The 20,478-nt window shown below is 46.2% G+C and overlaps 1 protein-coding gene across 4 annotated transcripts in view; it reads right to left on the minus strand.

Moving 5' to 3' along the window:
* Window positions 1-20,478, minus strand: part of LOC147028772 (serine/threonine-protein kinase D1-like) — a 137,171-nt gene that overhangs the window by 60,622 nt on the left and 56,071 nt on the right. For all 4 annotated transcript variants that reach the window (XM_085879484.1, XM_085879485.1, XM_085879486.1 and 1 more), the window contains one exon: window positions 2,694-2,825. In XM_085879484.1, coding sequence (XP_085735610.1) covers window positions 2,694-2,825 — 132 coding nt within the window. The remainder of the gene's footprint in view (window positions 1-2,693; window positions 2,826-20,478) is intronic.

Below are 20,478 nucleotides of genomic sequence, written 5' to 3' on the forward strand. Positions count from 1 at the left end.
GTGAATCTGAGATCCCAGCACGATGAGTAAAATGCTACAAATGGGAATGCCAAGGAAGCCAACCTAGAAATGACACACCATATACAGCATGCAAACACACACACACACACACACACACACACACACACACACACACACACACACACACACACACACACACACACACACACACACACACACCTAGCCACAGCCATCTCTGTCAGACAGTTTGTTATCTGTAGTATATGCACTTTTAAACCGCTGAACAGAACGAGTTGAAACTTGGTGGTTGAACTTGGGACATACCCAGAAATGTTTCTGGTGGTTAAAAATAAATAAACTCATGACCACATTTGTTTTGACACAACTGGTGATGCATATGGTCCATGTAAATGTGTATGTATCATGTAGCACCTCCGTTCCTCGTGGGAGTGGCTATTACAAGTCCAAAAAAAAAAATAAAAAGTGTCAATTGTCTGAAATAAAACTGCAGCACATCTTTTTACCTCCGCTACCGAAACTGGACGGAGGTTATGTTTTCACCCCTGTCTGTCTGTCTGTCTACCTTGTATGCACTCATAAACAGCTCGACGGAATTTGTTGAAACTTGGTGGTTGTACTCAATGTGCGCAGTGAATGTGTTAGAAAGTTGGGATGGTTATGCTCAACTTGCATTTGAACATGAAAGTGAGCGAACCATCATACGATACTGTTTGTTGGTTTTTACTTTTGTTTTAACATTAACAATTCCCTGTGCGAAACCCATTCGCTTTAGGCTCAACTTTTAAAGCCAAACTTGAAAAGCATACACGGTCCATACAATGTTGGCAATAATTACATATTACAAACGTTTTCTCAAGAGATGTAAAAATAAAAATAAAATGCCTCCAAAGAAACAAATTATTGCCAGGAAACAAAGTAGTATGAAGTGAACACGTGTGGAGAGCCAGGAACACAAGCAAAGGCATCGAGCAGCTGACCGTGTGGACAATACTGAAGCCCGTGCTATGGACAGCCAGGAGTAACAGTAACAGCGACAAGCAGCTCACCATGTGGCCCATGCTGAAGCCCGAGTATTCGAGAGACAGAAGCACCAGCAAGTTTCTAAAACCGTAAGAATACGTGCATCGAGTTTGATAATTAAGTTCCATCGAGGTTCCGAGGTCGCTCATCGAGATCATTTCAATTCATTTGTAATGGTTTGGTTTAGTGCATGTGCGGCCACGTTCTTTTTCTTCCTCCCCACCCCAATTTATGGTTAAAGCATTCCCTTGTTAATGAGAACCTGTTCTGTGGTCATCACGGAACCGGAACTCAACAGCATGTAACAGCAAGAAGGGTAAACTGACATTAGTTTGTAACAATAGGATGGAACAGCCTCATGTTTGCTTGAGGTAGCTTCTGTCTTCGTCTTCCAATGAGGAAATAATTACAAGTATATAAATGCAAAACGAAATAATTCAATAAAATCAGTTCGATAAAATATTCACAAATATCACTTGACGAATCAGAGCCAAGCGTGCTGTACCCAACGAGCCATCCTGCCGCTGGAGCCATGTTGGGCATCTACCACGTTCGTAAAACAGGAAGATGCCCATATTAATTTACCTCGAGAGATGCACTGCAATATTTCTACACAATTTCATATTCACATCAAAGAGCTGTCAGCTTCATTGGACAACCCCTCACACTTTGTAGATCACTTCGCTTTGTTGTACCGTTACCCCCACAGATTGCTGCATCGGTCAAGATCAAAAGCTCGTTTGAAACTTTGAACATCAACTTCATCCAAGCTAAGTCGTGTCAGCATGCTGTCTTGCAAAAAAAAAAAAAAAACTCTCAGATGTGGACGACAAATATGTGTTAACCGTTTCCTTCAGCAATGTCCGTAGCTTCTGTTTTCTTCCACCACCTCTTGAGTTTCACTCAACATTTATTCAGAACATTTCCTCGATCTACTCTACATAGTCTTCCTTTACAAACGTAAATTTGCTGTCCTTCACTCATACATCCATTATATCCTCTTGACTGTGGAACACTCAAGTGCACCACACATCCTGCTTTGAAAAGTAGCTAATGACTCTTCATTAAGGCTGGCCTTGGCTTCATGGTTAGAGTGACTGGCTTGGGATCTTAGGATTCTGAGTTTGAGCTGTTTCCACTGAATTAACACCAGGTGGGGTTGACTCAGCCTGTCATCCTTCTGAGGTCAGAGAAATGTGTACGAGTGTAGTGGTAATCGGGGCACAGCATCAGCGGCACAGTGGCGCCCCAACAAAATGATAGCTACCTGGCAGCCAATCTGCCATGTGAAAGAAGAAGAATGTTCACAGAAGAATGTCGCTTGCGATCTCTTCTTGCAATGAAGAGGGTAAGGATTGGGAGAGTGGGGATGTAAAGTGGGGGCACATGAAGTGGGCATCGCTTGCGCTTGACCCCTTTTACTTGTTGGAACAAGAGGAAAACACACAACAGTAGAATGGCATCATCTTGCGACATCATGGGTTCATCAAGGTGACATTCTTAAGCTGATGTACATACGCACCATCCATCACGATTCACATATTTTTCTGAATCAAATCATTCTCAAAGAAAATGTAAAAGGCTTTGATTGAATCAAATATATTTTGATATTTTAACAAGTCGAAACATCTACTATTAACAAAGCCTATCAAAGTCGACGTGTAACCGTTTTGATGCAACGAAGAGCTCACCTTCACATTTCAGGCCTTGGCGAACCAAACCCCAGAGCATCTCTCCGCAGTGATCACAAAATGTCGGTGCCTTGTACGAGTGTACAAACAAGGCATGTGGCCGGATTTGGAAGTCTTCTTGTGTGGCAGAGGCTGAAACATAGTTTTTAAAAAAAATTATAACGGTACAACTGGACCTTTAAACAACCGACGAGTCTCAAACATAATATGTAAAACGCTCGAGACAATATCTCCATATAAAGGGGAATGTAAAACTCACTGAATCACAGATAAACAAAGTCTATTTGTTTTAAAAATAAAATAAAATCATCATCAAGGATTAGTAACAATCACATTTTACAATTTATGTTTTCATTTTGATTTGGTTCGTTTCCAACAAACCATTTCTGCCCTCCAGGTCAACTCTTGCCTCTTGAGACCACATTTCAAACCGGTCATGCACACTCAGCTCATGGCACTTATGGTCCCAAATTTTAAAACAGCAGGTGTGAGGTGTTGTGTCATTACAAGCTGGCAGTATATTTTCCTAATTGATGTAAATTATCAGCACATTCTCTCGCAATCACGAGCTAATGTTATAAATACTTCTTTTAACAATCACAATTATTCCGACCTTCTGATGGGGGTCCACCTGGGAACGTTTTCCACCCAAATCTTTCCTAAACTGGCTTGCCAGGCCTGACGTTCGACTAGAGGGGAGAGGAAGCAGGGGACGGGGGACAGGGGGACAGGGAACATGAAGCAGGGGATAGGGGGCAGGGAGCAGGGAGCAAGCGACAGGGACAGGGCCAGGAGGCAATGGACAGGGGGCAGGGGGCAAGGGACAGGTAGCGGGGGGCAGGGGGCAAGGGACAGGGAGCAGGGGACAGGAAGCAGGGGATAAGGGGCAGGGAACAGGAAGCAGGGGATAGGAGGCAGGGGACAGGAAGCAGGGGATAGGAGGCAGGGAACAGGAAGCAGGAGATAGGGGACAGGGAACATGAAGCAGGGGATAGGGGGCAGGGAACAGGAAGCAGGGGGCAGGAGACAGGGGGCAGGGGACAGGAGGCAAGGGACAGGAGGCAAGGGACGGGAGGCAAGGGACGGAGCGCAGAGGACTGGGACAGGAATTTGTAATTTGTTCAGGGAGCCAGCAATAACTAGCTGACACTTCACAAAAGACACAGTGGGATCTTCAATGTCCACGGGACATGCAGTTTACCGTCCATCCGAGGAACATCACAGAAGTTGAACACTATACTGTAGCATTTTCACTCAGGTAAAAATACCCAGCCTTCCAGGGAGCTGTCCACTCCCAAAACCTCAACTTTGCTTTGATTATAAGATCTGGCATGATGGGCTCATTCAAGCTGAGAAAAAGTGGATCTTATCAAGAATGGCATTAAACCCACTGATATTTTCAGAGATCAGCATTGGCTGCAAGCAGCCCCAGCCAAAACTCTTGTCTGTGTTCGGTGAGGACCCGAAGGCAAGGATACGGGCAATCATTGACCTCTTTGGTATAAAGACTGACTGCTTTTGGCGCTAGTGCTCAAGCAGATGGTGGCGAACCTGATCAATAATTATCCGAGCAAAGACCTTGCCCGACACAGAGAGCAGCCTCGCCCCTCGGTAGTTGTAGTCCTGGCGATCACCCTTCTCTTTCCAGAGAGGGACAACAAGGCCCCTCTTCCAGTCAGTTTGGATGATGCCTATGTTCCAGGCAGAGCACAGAACTGCATGCAACAACACGAGTGCAGCATTTCCACCAGCCTTGAGAAGATCAGCATGGATGCCACAGATCCCAGGAGTTTTACCCCATTTCAATCGGTTCACCGCAGCCTGTGTTTCCACAAACGAAGGTGCATCACAGTTGATAGGAGTGTCAGCAATAGGCATAGTAACACCCCTGACATCCAACTCAACAGCTGGTGGATCAGCCTGGTTCAGCAGGCCTTCACTTTCGACTCCTGTTTCAAAAGCCACCACCCTCTGCTCCAACTGCAGCTCACTGAGGAACGGGCTTGGATGAATGCAATGCGTGAATTCCCCTGTAAGCAGGACAAGAATCACTTGACCACAGGCGATGCACCACCCCTCACAGATTCCTCGCACATAGGTCTCCTTGTCCACCCTCAGCACACGTACAGTTTCATGCCTCAACTCCCTGAACAGCTCAGCTCTGCCATTAAGCCTGGCTCTGCGACTCTGATTAATGGTATCCAGTGTCCCTTGTGAGACAAGATTCTTCTTCGCCACTACGGCGCCACTGGTCGTCATAGAATATTTATGCCATACAGACTTGAGGACATGGTGCGAGCCAACTCTTCTGGTGGGAAATTTCTCATTCAAACAAATAAATTCAAATCAAAGGGAAGACCAAATTAAATCGGTACTGCATTGGAGTCATCAGAAGGAACCCGAACAAACAAAACGCAAAGATGAAGTCATCAGGAGGCACCTGGGTAGGACTTGGTTTTCAACTGCTACTCCTCTACCCTCAAACCCATCCAAGTGCAGCCAAGTGAGCCTTCTTACACACAACAACAAAAAAGAACCCATATTCAAAAAAAATAAAATTCTGGCTGCCAGACCATGCGCCTGATCAGGTTGAAATTTAAAACATATATTCCCCATCACGACTCGATCATAATTTTAAAGTTTCACGTCGATTGATGCAGCGGTTCAAGAAAGAGCATTTTCAAAATATTTTCCTTCAATCCAATGTGACTGCCAAGCCATGTGAGCTCTCAATTATTCATGAACACACTGGTATCCCAAAGGCTTGGGGAACTTGTGTGAAGTTTCCCCTCGATCTGACCAGGCATTCTGGAGAAAAAGATTTTTGAAAAGTTTCAGGGGATATTCAATATGGCTGCCAAACCATAACATCATAGGTGGGGAACTTTTTGTTCCTCATGGATAGGTGGTCATACCTGCAAAATTTGTCCTCGATCTGTTCAGCCATTTCAAAGAAGACTATTGAAGGTTTAAAATTTTATATATATATATATATATATATATATATATATATATATATATATATATATATATATATATATATATATACTTTATATATATATTATATATATATATATATATATATATATATATATATATATATATATATATATATATATATATATATATATATATATATATCTTCTTCTTCTTCTTCTTTCGGCTGCTCCCGTTAGGGGTTGCCACAGCGGATCACCTGTGTGATCCGCATAGTGATTTGGCACATGTTTTACGCCGGATGCCCTTCCTGACGCAACCCTGGTTGCCTCTTACGACACAGGGATATGGTACACCTATTTTAACCGGGGTATACACCGGCCCAGTATACTGGTACTCATTTCGCCGACCTCGGAAGGATGACAGGCTGAGTCAACCTCCTGGTGTATTAATTCAGCGGCCCAACGGGGCTTGAACTCAGGACCTTTTGGATCCCAAGCCGCTGCCCTAACCACTGCGCCAACACCAGGTGTGTGTGTGTGTGTGTGTGTGTGTGTGTGTGTGTGTGTGTGTGTGTGTGTGTGTGTGTGTGTGTGTGTGTATATATATATATATATATATATATATATATATATATATATATATATATATATATATATATATATATATATATATATATATATATATATATATATATATATATAGGTACGGTTCTCGGAACCGTATGCATACAACATACAGTTGTCCTGAGTCAGTTATTCCATTAATATACGTGTAGTTAGGTCCCTTCCTTTTGTCTTGTGGGAAGACAAGGGAGTGTGTTGTGATGGGCTCTTAGTTAGGTAATTAAATCATTTTCCCCTTTTATTTTATTCCTTCCTTTTACAATCCACGGTGCCTTCATCTCGCTTGCTACCCTCGTTTCACTGGCCACAGCGTACCACCGTCTACCCAGCGACTCGTTTTCAGAGGCAAAATCCCGACATTCGGCTGGACAAATGCCAAAAGCTGCACCACCATCCACCTGCCAAAGGCCAGACATGCGCGGCATGGGCGGACCATACCGGAGTCTGGCTGAAACCCAGCCCAGAAAGGCGGACCATGTGAAGGGCCAGTCCAATCGGCATGCTCGGCTCTGACAATGACGTCAGGTTTCGGCAAGGCTCCTCCCCGACCTCCAGGTTCTAAAAAGCACGGACATCCGTGTCGTTGGTTGGTTGGGAAGAGAATTGCAAGTTGGTTGGAAGGAGAATTGAGAGAGGTTTTTGAGTATTGAAGAAGGAGTAAGGAGAATTGAAGGAGAGAAGGAGTCATTGAGAGCGAGTGCTCCTGCCACTTGTCTCCGCCGACACGACGCGAACCACCCCTTGTTTCTCGACGAATGGCCTCTTGCCTGGTCCTGCCTGTGCTTATCTCTCGCCCCCCCCCCCTTTGGACTCTGCTCTTCTTCACTCGAGCCCCTCCTGCAGACACGATCTCCACACATACGGTTGTGGCCGAACAACTCAACCATTGTTGGGTGCCGCACCACGGAGCACCCCTCCCCCGAAACGCTCAGGTACCAAAAACTGTAACCTCAACTCCCTCCCTCCCTGGCTGCAAAAGTCCCTTTCACAATTGGGTTTACTTTGTCTGAGTGTGTGTCTGAGAGTGTTGGCGCCTATCCATAAAGTAAGCCTGTATGAGATCTTTTATTGTTGTGATTGTTGCTTTTATTAATCTCGCGTCTCGTCTGAACTATGTCTGCTTTGCAAGTTGCTTGTAAAATTTCCGCACCCCACACCTCTCTCATCTTTCCCTGCATTACACACCCAATAAACCTTTGTTGTGCCACATGCTTTTCCTCGCTTACTTGTAAATAAATAATTCTCATTATGAATGTTCCATGCTCGCCTTTGTCTTTTCCCTCATTGGTCCAGCATGGTTTGAATCCAGGTTTAGCTGGGTCTTTATTCCTGACAATCCGTTCCTTCGAGCCGGTACGTCCTTGGCAGTGCCGCTCGGCTCGGAAAGGAGATCCGATCCGGGAGAGTGATCCGGTTCGGACAAGGCATACCGAGGGCATGGTTCCCCGGTGATTAAACCGCGTGGTTAATTGGGTAACCCGATTCACTCATCGGTGGGAGCACCCCAGGCCATGCGGTTGAGTTATTGGCGTCCACAGTCAGTTAAGCGACCCGCCGCATCACGGAATTATCCATGAGCGACAGCCGACAATTCCGGGGAGTCGGGGGAGAATTGACGTCACATCCCCCACCTCGTGGTCTTCTCACCCGCAACAATATATATACATATACACATATATATATATATATATATATATATATATATATATATATATATATATATATATATATATATATATATATATATATAATGCCTGGTGTTGACGCAGTGGTTAGGGCAGCGGCTTGGGATCCAAAAGGTCCTGAGTTCAAGCCTCGTTGGGCCACTGAATTAATACACCAGGGGGTTTGACTCAGCCTGTCATCCTTCCGAGGTCGGCGAAATGAGTACCAGTGTACTGGGCCGGTGTATACCCTGGTTAAAATAGGTGTACCATATCCCTGTGTCGTAAGAGGCGACCAGAGTTGCGTCAGGAGGGGCATCCGGCATAAAACATGTGCCAAATCACTATGCGGATCATACGGATGATCCGCTGTGGTGACCCCTAAAGGGAGCAGCCAAAAGAAGAAGAAGAAGAAGATATATATATATATATATATATATATATATATATATATATATATATGTTTATATATATATATATATATATATATATATATATACATATATATATATATATACATATATATACATATATATATATATACATATATATACATATATATATATATACATATATATATATATATATATATATATATGTATATATATTGTGACGTCCACGGGACTTGAACAGTCCCGCCAACGTAGAATGAGCCGAAACGATGGAGGCGGTTTATTTATTTATAACCCAAACATGGCGGTTCTAATCACTCTACCGCAAACGGGACGAGGAAGGTGGCACGAGTCACTTTTCACTGAGTTGATGGTGTTTATTTGTTTTTATTATTATCAGAAATAACAAGACTCGGCAAGAAGAGGGATCCGGGGCGATTCGACGGGATGGTGTGGGATCGGGCGTCGGGAAAAACACAGACAATTCCAATGAATATACAGTTCTCAATCGCTCTAAGGCGCCAAGCACACACACACACACACACACACACACACACACAAAACGTAGCTATTTCTGGTGGTCAGGCTGGACCGTGGTGTGGACGCAACTGTCCCTGGATCGGCGCCGGACGAGCTGGCCTTGCTCTCGTCAGGGGGGGCAGGAGAAACCGTGGTGCTGTCGACCTCCTGGTCTTGGCCCAAGTCCGCTCACAGCCGCCAGGGAACCAGTTCTGGCGCCAAGTTGCGAGCAGGAGAGGGAGACAGGTCCGCCCACCGCCCAACCCCGCACTCCGAGTCAGCAGAACCCCAGAGCCAACCGAGGCGAGGCACGAGGCTCGGCAAGGCTCCCAGACACGATCAAGAACACGATCGACTCAGCACAACAACCAGGACGCTCTCTGCCGCCACAGCTTCCACACCAAAAAAACCACGATCTTTTTGTTGTAATCTTCTTCCTCTTCCTTTTCAACCCCGAACAGAACCTTTTTATCCTTCTGTCCTCGGAACTTCAATCGAGCCGTTTATTGGCCCACCGCCATCGCCTTCCGCCAATCGTGATCACGGGGCGGAGCCATCCGCTGCACTGTCCTGTGACGTCACGGCCAGTCTCCAGAGAATACCAAAAAGGGGTTTACGCAGACACACTTACCCTATCCCGTGTCCCTATCTAATTACGTGACAATTATCATCTCCCCCCTTGAAGAAATGAACATTTACTAGACAACTTATCACCACTGAATTGCTACTTATTACATTGGGATACTGGTAAACTCGAACAGCATGGCATACCTAATTAAACATCCTAATTACCCTTTGAATGCATACCCCCCCCTCAAACGTAACAATATATATATATATATATATATATATATATATATATATATATATATATATATATATATATATATATTGTTATGAATTTACGCCCGCCCGGCGTGCGAGTGACCGCATTAACTAATAACGGCCGCTCGCCCACCGAACGGACAATTCAGTCGTGACTTTCTGGAACAACGCCAGAAACCAGTCACGGGTGGGTTTTTAATCCCACCACAACCCAGTCTGTATTCTACCTGTGCGAAATAGGGTCAATCGCCGAATATCGATATACCTAAGTACCCGCACGGGTAACCTACCGAGGGACCGTACCTCGGCGAAGGCCTGCGTGGACACGAACCGCTTAAGCGGTCCGTTCCGTTCTGGGATAACCGAGCGGGTATTATCGCCAGACCTCGCCGGACCCGATTCTATTTATCGGTTATTTAAAAACCCACTACTATTCCGAGAAACAACATGGCAGTTCAATAAGGAGAAAAGGACATGACGAACGGGGTAACATACCAGAAAGCAATGAAAAACACTTATACAGTCAACAAAAGCAAAACACGCATGCAGTTGTTTTATGAAGACTGTGGGACTGGGACAAAGACATGGGCAAGGCGAAGCACTACAACTGTCTATGAGCAATTATATACAGTCACTTAACAGGTTTTACTTACAAGACACGGCGCCACAACATGCATTCGAAAGCAAAACCTGAGGAAAAAGACCACCCCCATAGACAGGGGAGTCAGACTGGGCCAGTGGGCCTTTATAACGTGGAGCCGTGTAGACCGCAGAGGCTCCGCCAGGCCGCGCAAGTTACCTTCCTCGCTGGGCGACCCACGACGCTCCTTCCCCACGGCAGCTAGCGTAACCGCGGTCTGGTCCAGGCCTGGTGGTACGGGCCCTGGCCGGCAACGCCTGAGAGGAACGAATGGGCCTTTGCTCTCTTCGAGTTGATGCCCTGTAAGAACCCGTCCGCTCCTCAGCGATGCTCGGACTGTCCCGAAGCCCGATCACCTCGGACCGTCTGGCGCAGGCGGGCGAGCTCTCTCCGGCTCGTACACGTTGCGCAGCTCTGCGCGGCACAGCAGGCTCAGCCGCGCTCCCCGTTCGCGCTTCCTCCGTTCTCCTCAGCTTCTCCAGCTACGGCAGGCTTCAGACTTCCACGCGGCTCCTCGACCTCTCCAGACTCGCCTGCAGACCCGACTTGACTCGACTCGTTGAACTGGCGCTCTGCACGGCCTTTTATAGGGCTGGTGAGACGAGATCTGATCTCCGCCCTCTCACCACTGCTCGGAAAGCGGACGTTGTAGAAATCACCGGCCCTCTGGATCCGATTCTCCGAGAGCGAGCCAACGTGTTTGAAATCATCACCCTTTGACCCCCACAGGGCCCGCCCCTTTCTCTCCTGTGATCCGTTTTCCGAGGCGAAGCTTTACAGAGCGGACGTGCGTGGAATTACCGTCGCTTGCGCTCAAAACAAAACCCCCCCACATCGGTTTGCAGCGACGCTGTTCGCTGGGGACTCGCCGCAGCTGGTGCAAAGATGGCGTCGTTTCGGAGACGAAGGTGAGGTGATGTTTGTGGTGTGGAGATGTTGACGGTTGCTGGTGGAGTGGTGAGGATGGCGTGGTTGTTGAGAGGCAGGTGCGGTTGTGGTTGTTGTGAAGCGGTTGATGAGAGTGATGTTGGTGGTTGGTCCCAAATATCGATAGTAAAGAAAAACGGCTATCTCAAAGATCACAGCCCTGTGACACGAATAAATCCCATTAAACAATGGTGGGGAAATCTAACTGAACACAGACGTATCAATCTAACTGAACTAAGGACCTTTATGGTGTTCTGTGAATTTCCACAGCCGTAACACTATGTATATATGGCTTCCGAACCACGTGACCGATGACATCATAATTCTTTTTCTGTGTACCAATTTATCTCCAGGTGACCCTCAAAAATTCCCATATCATTCTGCATTTGCGATTATAATGTCATTACGAAGGCACCGATGACATCATAGAATTTTAAAAATCACACGTATTCCCCATGGGGAGTACTTGACAGGTGCCAAGTTTCAATTTCTTACACTGAGCGGTTTTGGAGATGCATAGGTCCAACATGTCTCCTTTTTTCCAACATGGCTACCACACCACATGACCTATGATGTCGTATTCATCATTAAACCATTGTACATGATTAGTTGCACGTGTGGTGAAAATTTTGTGTCAATCCGACAAGCGGTTCCAGAGAGAAGGGAATAACAAAATTCAGACACGCACGTATGAACGCACATACGGTACCGATTGCTAAACCCCACTCTTCACTTCGCGAACGTGGGCTACTACACCTCACTCTTCGAAGTAACAGAACAACACTGTCAAGAGCAACACTTTATCCCTTGTTTGTCCATCTCTGTCTACCTTCTCCCTCCACCCTGCTGTTGGCATTTCCCCTTTCTCTTGCTGTTCTGTTTGTTATGTTGTGTCCTGATCTATTCTGTGTCCGAGCTCTTCCACGAGTCTAGACCATGTATCTAAAAAAGTCAATTTGAACGATGGTGGATAATCCTCATTTAATACCACACACATAAGTAACTTGTGATTTGCAAAATAATTGCATGACCTTATTAAATTAATCTCTGTTCTTGTTCAACACAAAACACAAAACTTCCATCTGTCCGGAGTCCAGATCCTCATTTACAAAATCAAAACTCTGAAGGTCTGCCCATGGGAGGTGTTTGTTTGTTTGTTGTTTAAAAAAAAAATTTTGTATGCCTTGTCGAGGCTCGTGTGATAGCTAACACACAACACGCAGCAAGGGAGGCATGAGACAAGAGGGGCGGGAGTTGGAAGGACAAAACAGTGGGGAACAGACACATTAGGAGATCTGTGGAAGGGAGAGGGATGGGACGGGGAACATGGGGAAGAGAAGATGGACATAACAGGGACTTTCAGGAAGGAAAGCAGGGAATTTGAAGGAGGTGGGCTTGGGTGGATTATCGGGGGTAGAAAAGATCGAGGATTTGGATGGGGGGTGATAAGAGGTGGTGGTGAACAGCTGTTTTGAAGGCCTGGAGGGAAGAATGGGATTGAATAGAGTGAGGGAGTTTATTCCAAAGGCGGGGAAAAAGAGGAATGAAAGAGTGAAGGTGAGCAGTGATTCGTGATTTTGATAGTTTTACCAGAAGGGGGTTGTTGGCGGACCTTGAGCGCCCTGCGGAAATGTGGTGGGGACAAATCACAGACAGAGCCGGGGGGAGGGGGAGGGTGAGACTGGGGAGGAGACGGTAGAAGACAGCCTGCGGTGAGAGAGTGAGAGGCCCAAAGATTTAGCCTCATCGCGGGAGATGCCAATGATCCTAAATGCCTTGATTTCCACAGCGTGAAGCCGAGAAAGGTGGGAGGCAGGAGCACCAGCCCAGAGGGGAGAGCAGTACTCCATCAGGCTGCGGACGAAAGCTTTGTAAGTGGTCAGGAGCTCAGGTGGCCCGAGGAAGGACTTTGCACGACAGAGGATTCCCAGTCGGCGACTGGCTTTGGAGGCGAGGTTTGAAATGTGGCTTTCCCAGGAAAGGTCATGGCAGATAGTGAGACCCAGAAGTTTGAAAGAAAGGACTTCTTCCAGAGGATTGTTGACAAAGTGGATGGGGGGGGGGGGTTCGAAACGGTCCAGTCGGAGAGACATAGTGAGAGTGTGACATTTGTCCGGATTGAAAGACATGTTCCACGTGTTGGACCAGTTTGTGATTTTATCCAGATCTGCAGTGATTGAAGAAGCTGCTGCTTGCCGGTCTGAGGGATGACAGATGGTACGGCAGAGGGTGGAGTCATCAGCAAAGAGGATTTTCCAGAGAGTCGGAGAGATCATTGATGAAAACCAGAAAAAGAACAGGGCCCAGAACGCTACCTTAAGGAACTCCAGCCTGGACAGGAAGAGGGGATGAAAGAACTCCATTTTGGGCCACACGTTGACTGCGACAGGAGAGGAAGTCTGCGAGCCATGAGTGGAGATGGCCTTGGATACCATAGGAAGAGAGTTTGGTGAGCAGGGCAGGGTGCCAGACCGTGTCAAAAGCAGGTGCTATGTCCAGGGATACGGCTCGGATTTCCTGTCTGGCATTAAGGACCTCCATCCATTGTTGGGAGAGCAGAAGCAACATATCCAGGGTAGAGTGACCTGGACTGAAACCAAATTGATGATCGGAAATCAAGCCATTGGACAGCTAATAGGAGTTCAGCACTTCTCTCACACAGAGCTGATATGAAAGGCAAATTAGTTTTCAACAGGCTTGAGATAGGGGTGAAAAACATGGTATCGAGCTGATCAATAATGTGAAGGAACAAGGCAGCCATATTCCTCCTGAAAGATTATTCAGCTTTTTCAGGTTAGGTTTTTGATCTGTGCCTCAAATCTACTTCCTGACCCTTTGCATGGTGGATTGAACACCCACACCCTGCAATATCTGATGCCTGTGCATAAACTCGGTTGGAATGCTGCTCAAGATGGTCATATTTCCTTGTGTGAATATTGTTATGGACTGGGGTTTGAGGTTCGCCACAAGGGGAAGCATTCGAGTTTCTCCCGAATACCCGGTCCTGAGGCCACCAGCCGTGGATAACTCCGCAGCTCGGCAGGTTGCTAATCAACCACAAACGCCGATTGATGACCGATGGTACGGCAGAGGGTGGAGTCATCAGCAAAGAGATATAGAGGATTTTCCAGAGGGTCGGAGAGATCATTGATGAAAACCTGTGCCTCAAACCTGTGTATTGAGAACCAATCCTGCCAGGGTTCTCACTACTGCACATGTTATCTTTCCATTGGACGACAGCATCAAGTTGGGCTCGTGCTCTCAGTGCATCCTCGGATTACTGCCAAGCAATACAGTGAGTGTACGCTGGCTAACAAGAGCAAATCACGTGGGGTATAATTTCCCGGCTAACAATACGTGTGGACTCTGCTAAACCACTGCAGGAAAAGATGCTATGAGCTGGGTACATTACAATAACAAGCAATTTATTCCAAGAAAGGGTGAGGAAAAGTATGTGGTGCAAGCAAGCAAGGGATTTATTACAGTGAAAATAGGTGCAGCAGGGAGATGCAAGGATTGCTGAGGTGCAGAAGAAAAGAAAATAAAGTCATGCACTTAAAGAAGACAGTGCAAAGCTAACGCAATCTAATTCTTAGAAAATCTTACTTTCATACTAACACAACAGGCACCATCAGAAACATTCCGAGGAAGAGTAGAATAGCAAGAGAGATAAGAGAAAAGACGAGGCGGTTGCGACCTCGTGCTTACCAAGCTGGGTTGACGAGCCCACATGGCCCAATCGCTGAGGGGGAAAGAGGAGGAATACTGAGAGTGTCTAAGGTGCATGGTTTAAGGAGGTGCAAGTGAGGATATGGTGAGGTGCAAGTAAGGTGCAAGTGAGGGACAGATGAGGTGCAAGGAGGAAACTGCAAAAGAGGTGCATATCTGTGGGGCCGCCATGAAGGGACAACCATTCAGGACTTGCCTGGCTAATCACTAATTGCTCTTTCATGATTATGCACCCACAGCAGACAAGACAGAAAAGAAGAGAAAAAAACATGTGAGAAAACAGCCTAAGGAGGTGTAAGGAAGTCTGTAAATGTGAATGCAATTGGCTTGGCCCAAATGACTGTGCTCGGTCTGGCACTCAGATCTCTTGCTCGCCCAGTGCTCCGCTCCGCGAACTCCGTTTCCCCCGCTCCAACCCGCAAGCCTCACTCCACAGCTCCATTCCGCCTCTTGCCACCAAGCCAACGAAGATCTCATCGAAGCTGTGTTCTATCTTCTGTGTGGAACAAGGCACTTATATAATCCTTTGGCGAGGGAGGAGTGTAGAAATGGATCAAAACGGTCATTTGAGTTTTCCAACGCCCTCATTGGTGAATGCACTATTACCCCAGCACCGGTTCCGCCCACGCATGGGCACCCCAGCGAAGATGACAGAAATATGTTCTGGGTTTCCCCATGCTCTGGACTTTCGTACTTAACATGGCACTGGGGTATTTGGCTGCGCTCTCTGGGAGCGAAAGTGCACTGAACACCCAATGGGGGTCATAATTGAGAGGAGCCCTAGGGCTATCAATGTGACTTTGAATGGTGCTTAGCACACACTTGCACTTTGAGCTAGATGTCAGAACGCCCATATCCAAGTGTACGTAATGGTACATTGCACCCATTGTTTCCTGTTACTCCAAAATGTGACGGTGGGCATATGCAGTGACCGTGGTTGAGGAAATGGTAGCCGCGGTGTAATGATGAGTTGTGTCATGGTGGTTTATTGTAGTTGTGGTTGCATGGTTGTTCGTTGTGGTTGAGACGTCAATGGCGAATGTACAGGGATTTGTGTGTAGAGGATTGAGATTGGAAAATAATGGGGGGGGAGGGTGGGAAATACGTAATCCCACACAATGCATATTGGACCATACACCCATTACTCAAAAGGAAAGGACTATCTGAAACAAATAATAATGAAACAATTATCTTGGGAACCGCAATATGTTGTGTGCCATTGCCTTGCGGAATGACTGTTTCGCAGAAACCGTCACAATATATTGTTTTGACCTCATCTACAAGATGGAAGGCAACAAAAAGATCAGCTCATCCTTTTTTGTCGATTTACTGTGATTCCTTCCATGCTGGAGAGCATCACAGATACCCACATTCATATCACCAAAAACTGGAATGATGTGACTGGATGACATCCAGGTGAGAATAAGCCATTGACTTTGATTTGGTGTCACGACCAACAGCAAAAATGTAAGGGCAAGAACGTGAAAATGGTTGTGCGCATGTGGTGTTGATCAACCCACCACATGGCACACAGACCTTATTTCCTTCAATATGCCCACAAGCTGTTGCATACCAGAGGATACTCCCACACACTTGCTCCATGTTTATCTAAAGACCGTGTGACTAACCCTTCCCGTTTACTTATGTATTCATCAACCTCTGACAGAGGTGTGGTCTGTGGAGCTCCATTGGATGTGACAACCTGCCATGAACTTTCCTGAGCCGCCTTCTTTTCCAAGGTGGCCTCCAAGATAGTCATTCCTCAGCTGCTCTCAACTCCTAGCTGTGTACAAAATCTTCATCTGCAATGGCATGGAGTATGGATGACCTGCCCTCTCAGCTATTTTGCTCTTCACAATCCCGATTAGGCCACACTCGCTCAGTGAGCAACCCAAACCTTGTTACCCTTCCCAAATCCAGGCCAACTGCTCACCTGTCTGCGTCTGTCCAATCATGTTCTTCTCTCCTTTGCTTTATCATGGCAGATATCACCACCTCATGTTATCCACTGTTTATATTCCAAACCTTTTATTTTCTCATAGTCTCTCCTATCCTGTCCACTGTACGTTTCGTTTCCACATCTACCCTGCTTGGCAGCTTTTCTTGTCTGCTATATACATTCTCCTTGCATATTCACCTTACTTCGTTCCCCTTGTCCTGTCTGTACAGCCCAATTTCTGCTGCCAGTGGGTTCATTCCATCTCCATTCCTCATCTTCCTTCCACTCCCATCGCTGTCAAACATTCAGTGCTTTCATGGGCCTCAATTTATATCAAACGAATAATAGCAATAAATTGTAAATTGTAATCGCAATAAACTTTTCATCAATGATCTCTCCGACTCTCTGGAAAATCCTCTTTATCTCTTTGCTGATGACTCCACCCTCTGCCGTACCATCTGTCATCCCTCAGACCGGCAAGCAGCAGCTTCTTCGCTCACTGCAGATCTGGGTAAAATCACAAACTGGTCCAATACGTGGAACATGTCTATCAATCCGGACAAATCTCACACTCACTTTGTCTCTCCAAAAGGACCGTTTGGACCCCCCCCCCCCCTTTCCTCATCCACTTTCTCAACAATCCTCTGGAAGAAGTCCTTTCTTTCAAGCTTCTGGGTCTCACTATCTGCCATGACCTTTCCTGGCAAAGCCACATTTCAAACCTCGCCTCCAAAGCCAGTCGCCGACTGAGAATCCTCTGTCGTGCAAAGTCCTTCCTCGGGCCACCTGAGCTCCTGACGACGTACAAAGCTTTCGTCCACAGCCTGATGGAGTACTGCTCTCCCCTCTGGGCTGGTGCTCCTGCCTCTCACCTTTCTCAGCTTCACACTGTAGAAACCAAGGCATTAAGATCATTGGCATCTCCCACGATGAGGCTGAGTCTTTGGGCTTCTCACTCTCTCACTGCAGGCAGGTGGGTGGTCTTTCTGTCTTCCACCGTCTCCTCTCTGCTATCGCCGCCCCTGCTCTATCTGCGATTTGTCCCCACCATATTTCCGCAGGGCACTCAAGGTCCACCAACAACCCCTTTCTGGTAAAACTACCAAAATCAAGAATCACTGCTCACCTTCACTCTTTCATTCCCCTTTTTTCCCGCCTTTGGAATAAACTCCGTCACTCTGTTCAATCCCATTCTTCTTTCCAGGCCTTCAAAACAGTTGTTCACCACCACCTCTTATCATCCCCCATCCAAATCCTCGATCTTTTCTACCCCGATAATCCACCCAAGCCCACTTCCTTCAATTCCCCTGCTTTCCTTCCTGAAAGTCCCTGCAATGTCCATCTTCTCTTCCCCATGTTCCCCGTCCCATCCCTCTCCCTTCCACAGATCTCCTAATGTGTCTGTTCCCCACTGTTTTGTCCTTCCCACTCCCACCCCTCGTCTCATGCCCCCCCCCCTTGCTTTGCATTGTGTGTTAGCTCTCATACGAGCCTCGACAAGGTACACAAAAAAAAAAATTAATGAGACAACTACAAGAGCCATTGTCGACTCAAAAACTGACAAGTGCCACCAGGTTCAGCACAATTGCCACAAAAGAAAAACTACACACATTGAAACAGGGAATAGTGTTGTGTACCGACTTGCTCAGATATGAACAAAATACAGTAGTTGTACACGATTGAATTTCTCGATTTCGAGAGCGATTTACTTGCACAACCAATCACTCAAGTGAGAACCCGGCATACGAACAGGTGCCTTGTTGATGTAATCTCATAAATAATTTCAAAGGTTTGTGCGTTTGTTTGTGCATTTTTTTGTTACCTTTTCATGCCCAAACCATAGCACCTGGAGGCCACAAATTTTGGGTGTAGGTACCTCAGAATCTGGGCAAGGTTTTAAGCTTCCACACATTGGCCTTGAAGACCATTTTGAGGCCACCAAAGGCCGCTATAAAGTGTATATTGGGATGTGGGATCAGGTGGTGTTGCCGCTGCACCACAGGCAAAAATTAAGTGAAGCCAATAATTCCATAGCTTTTCAATGCGCAGCACATCATGAAACCCTCAAGAGGAAAAGCTCACCTGGCCAGGTATCACCATGTACCCCCCACACTATTATGCAATATGCAAGTTGTATGCATGAAGATTGAAAATCTTGCAAGAAGCATTGAATTCCTCGGTGTGAATCTGAGCATTGCTTCGTGTCGAGTTTTTCAGTGACCTTTGAAGTTTGTTTTGAAGTTGAAGCAGGGGGAGTGAGGTGGCGGTGACATTGATGAACACAAGTGCATGATGTTCAAGCAAAACGAACACACATGCTGGAGTGGATCCCAGGTATTTTCCAGGTGAGTTTCAAGCATATTGACATAATACACTTCATTTGAAATTCTGGTGTTCAGGATTGATTTAAAAAGATACACCAAATATGCTCGTTTCTTGTCAGTTCAGTTGTAGAGACGTTGCATAAAACCCCCTACTTGGATTAGATACCAAAAGCTTCTGGTATATCATGAGGTTCTGACTCTTACTCCATTGCAGCAGAACAATCGAAGTTAAATCCTCAACCAAACATAGTGCAATGGGCTGATTCTAATACTTCACTGCTCCGATTCTGATTCTGATGTACCATACTGTGTTACAGAGCGTCGGTGCTGCCAAAACAGTTTCTTGGCAAGGATTATATTTGGTGGTTTGCCATTACCTTCCCAGCAGTAGTTAGGGCAATAATTTTGTACTTTGTTCAGGGTGCCGGCGATAGCTCACCTACTCTTCGCAAAGGACACCGTGGGATCTTTAACGTCCACCAACTAATCCTGGTATATGGGACGTCTGGTTTAACATCCATCCAGTGGATGGCATATGCCTGTCATACACCAGGATAACAGTTTATAGCTGGGTTGGGATTCCAACCCAGGCTAGACAGCTTCAAGGTGAGTGTGCATACCTCAAAGTCTAGGTCATCGTGCCAGCCCCTAACACTGCAAGGTGAACACATTACACCAGAAAATGAATCACTCAGTTGAAGTCACTTACAAATGCCAAGCCACAGAAGCAAAATTATATACCTGTCAGGGGGAATTCGTAAGTTGTACTCAAGTGCATGAAACCGTGTCTCGCAGTTTGAATGTTTGACAACAGCAAAATTGATGTTTGAAGCACGATATATGTGAGCAAGCAGAAGTTCACAGGAGTTGGAAATTCAAGAAATAAAGTGAGAAAAACCTGCAGCCACCATGACTTCATCAAACCAATTTGTGTGGGATGACATGCACATGGTGGTCAAGTCGACAATTATATAACTTGAGTCACACAAGGATATGTGGTTGACGTGTGAAGTAGCTACTCGGCTCATCGTGCCCGTATCATAATGGGATCGAGAGGAAAATATTGACAATGGAGTGCTGTGCAGTGGTCAGGTAAATTGGGGAGGAAGGAGGAGATAGAACAAGGAGTTTGGGAAAAGAGTGAAGCATGGAGAGGGAAGAGGAATATTGGGTAGTTATTTCATTAAAGCTTCAGCATTTGTGCATACATTAAAAGTAAATGGCCAATAAAGTAATCCCACATTAATTGAATGTACTTATTTG

Source organism: Eptatretus burgeri, chromosome 4 (assembly GCF_056783735.1).
Source record: "Eptatretus burgeri isolate ZD-2024b chromosome 4, Ebu_testis_v1, whole genome shotgun sequence".
NCBI lineage: Eukaryota > Metazoa > Chordata > Myxini > Myxiniformes > Myxinidae > Eptatretus > Eptatretus burgeri.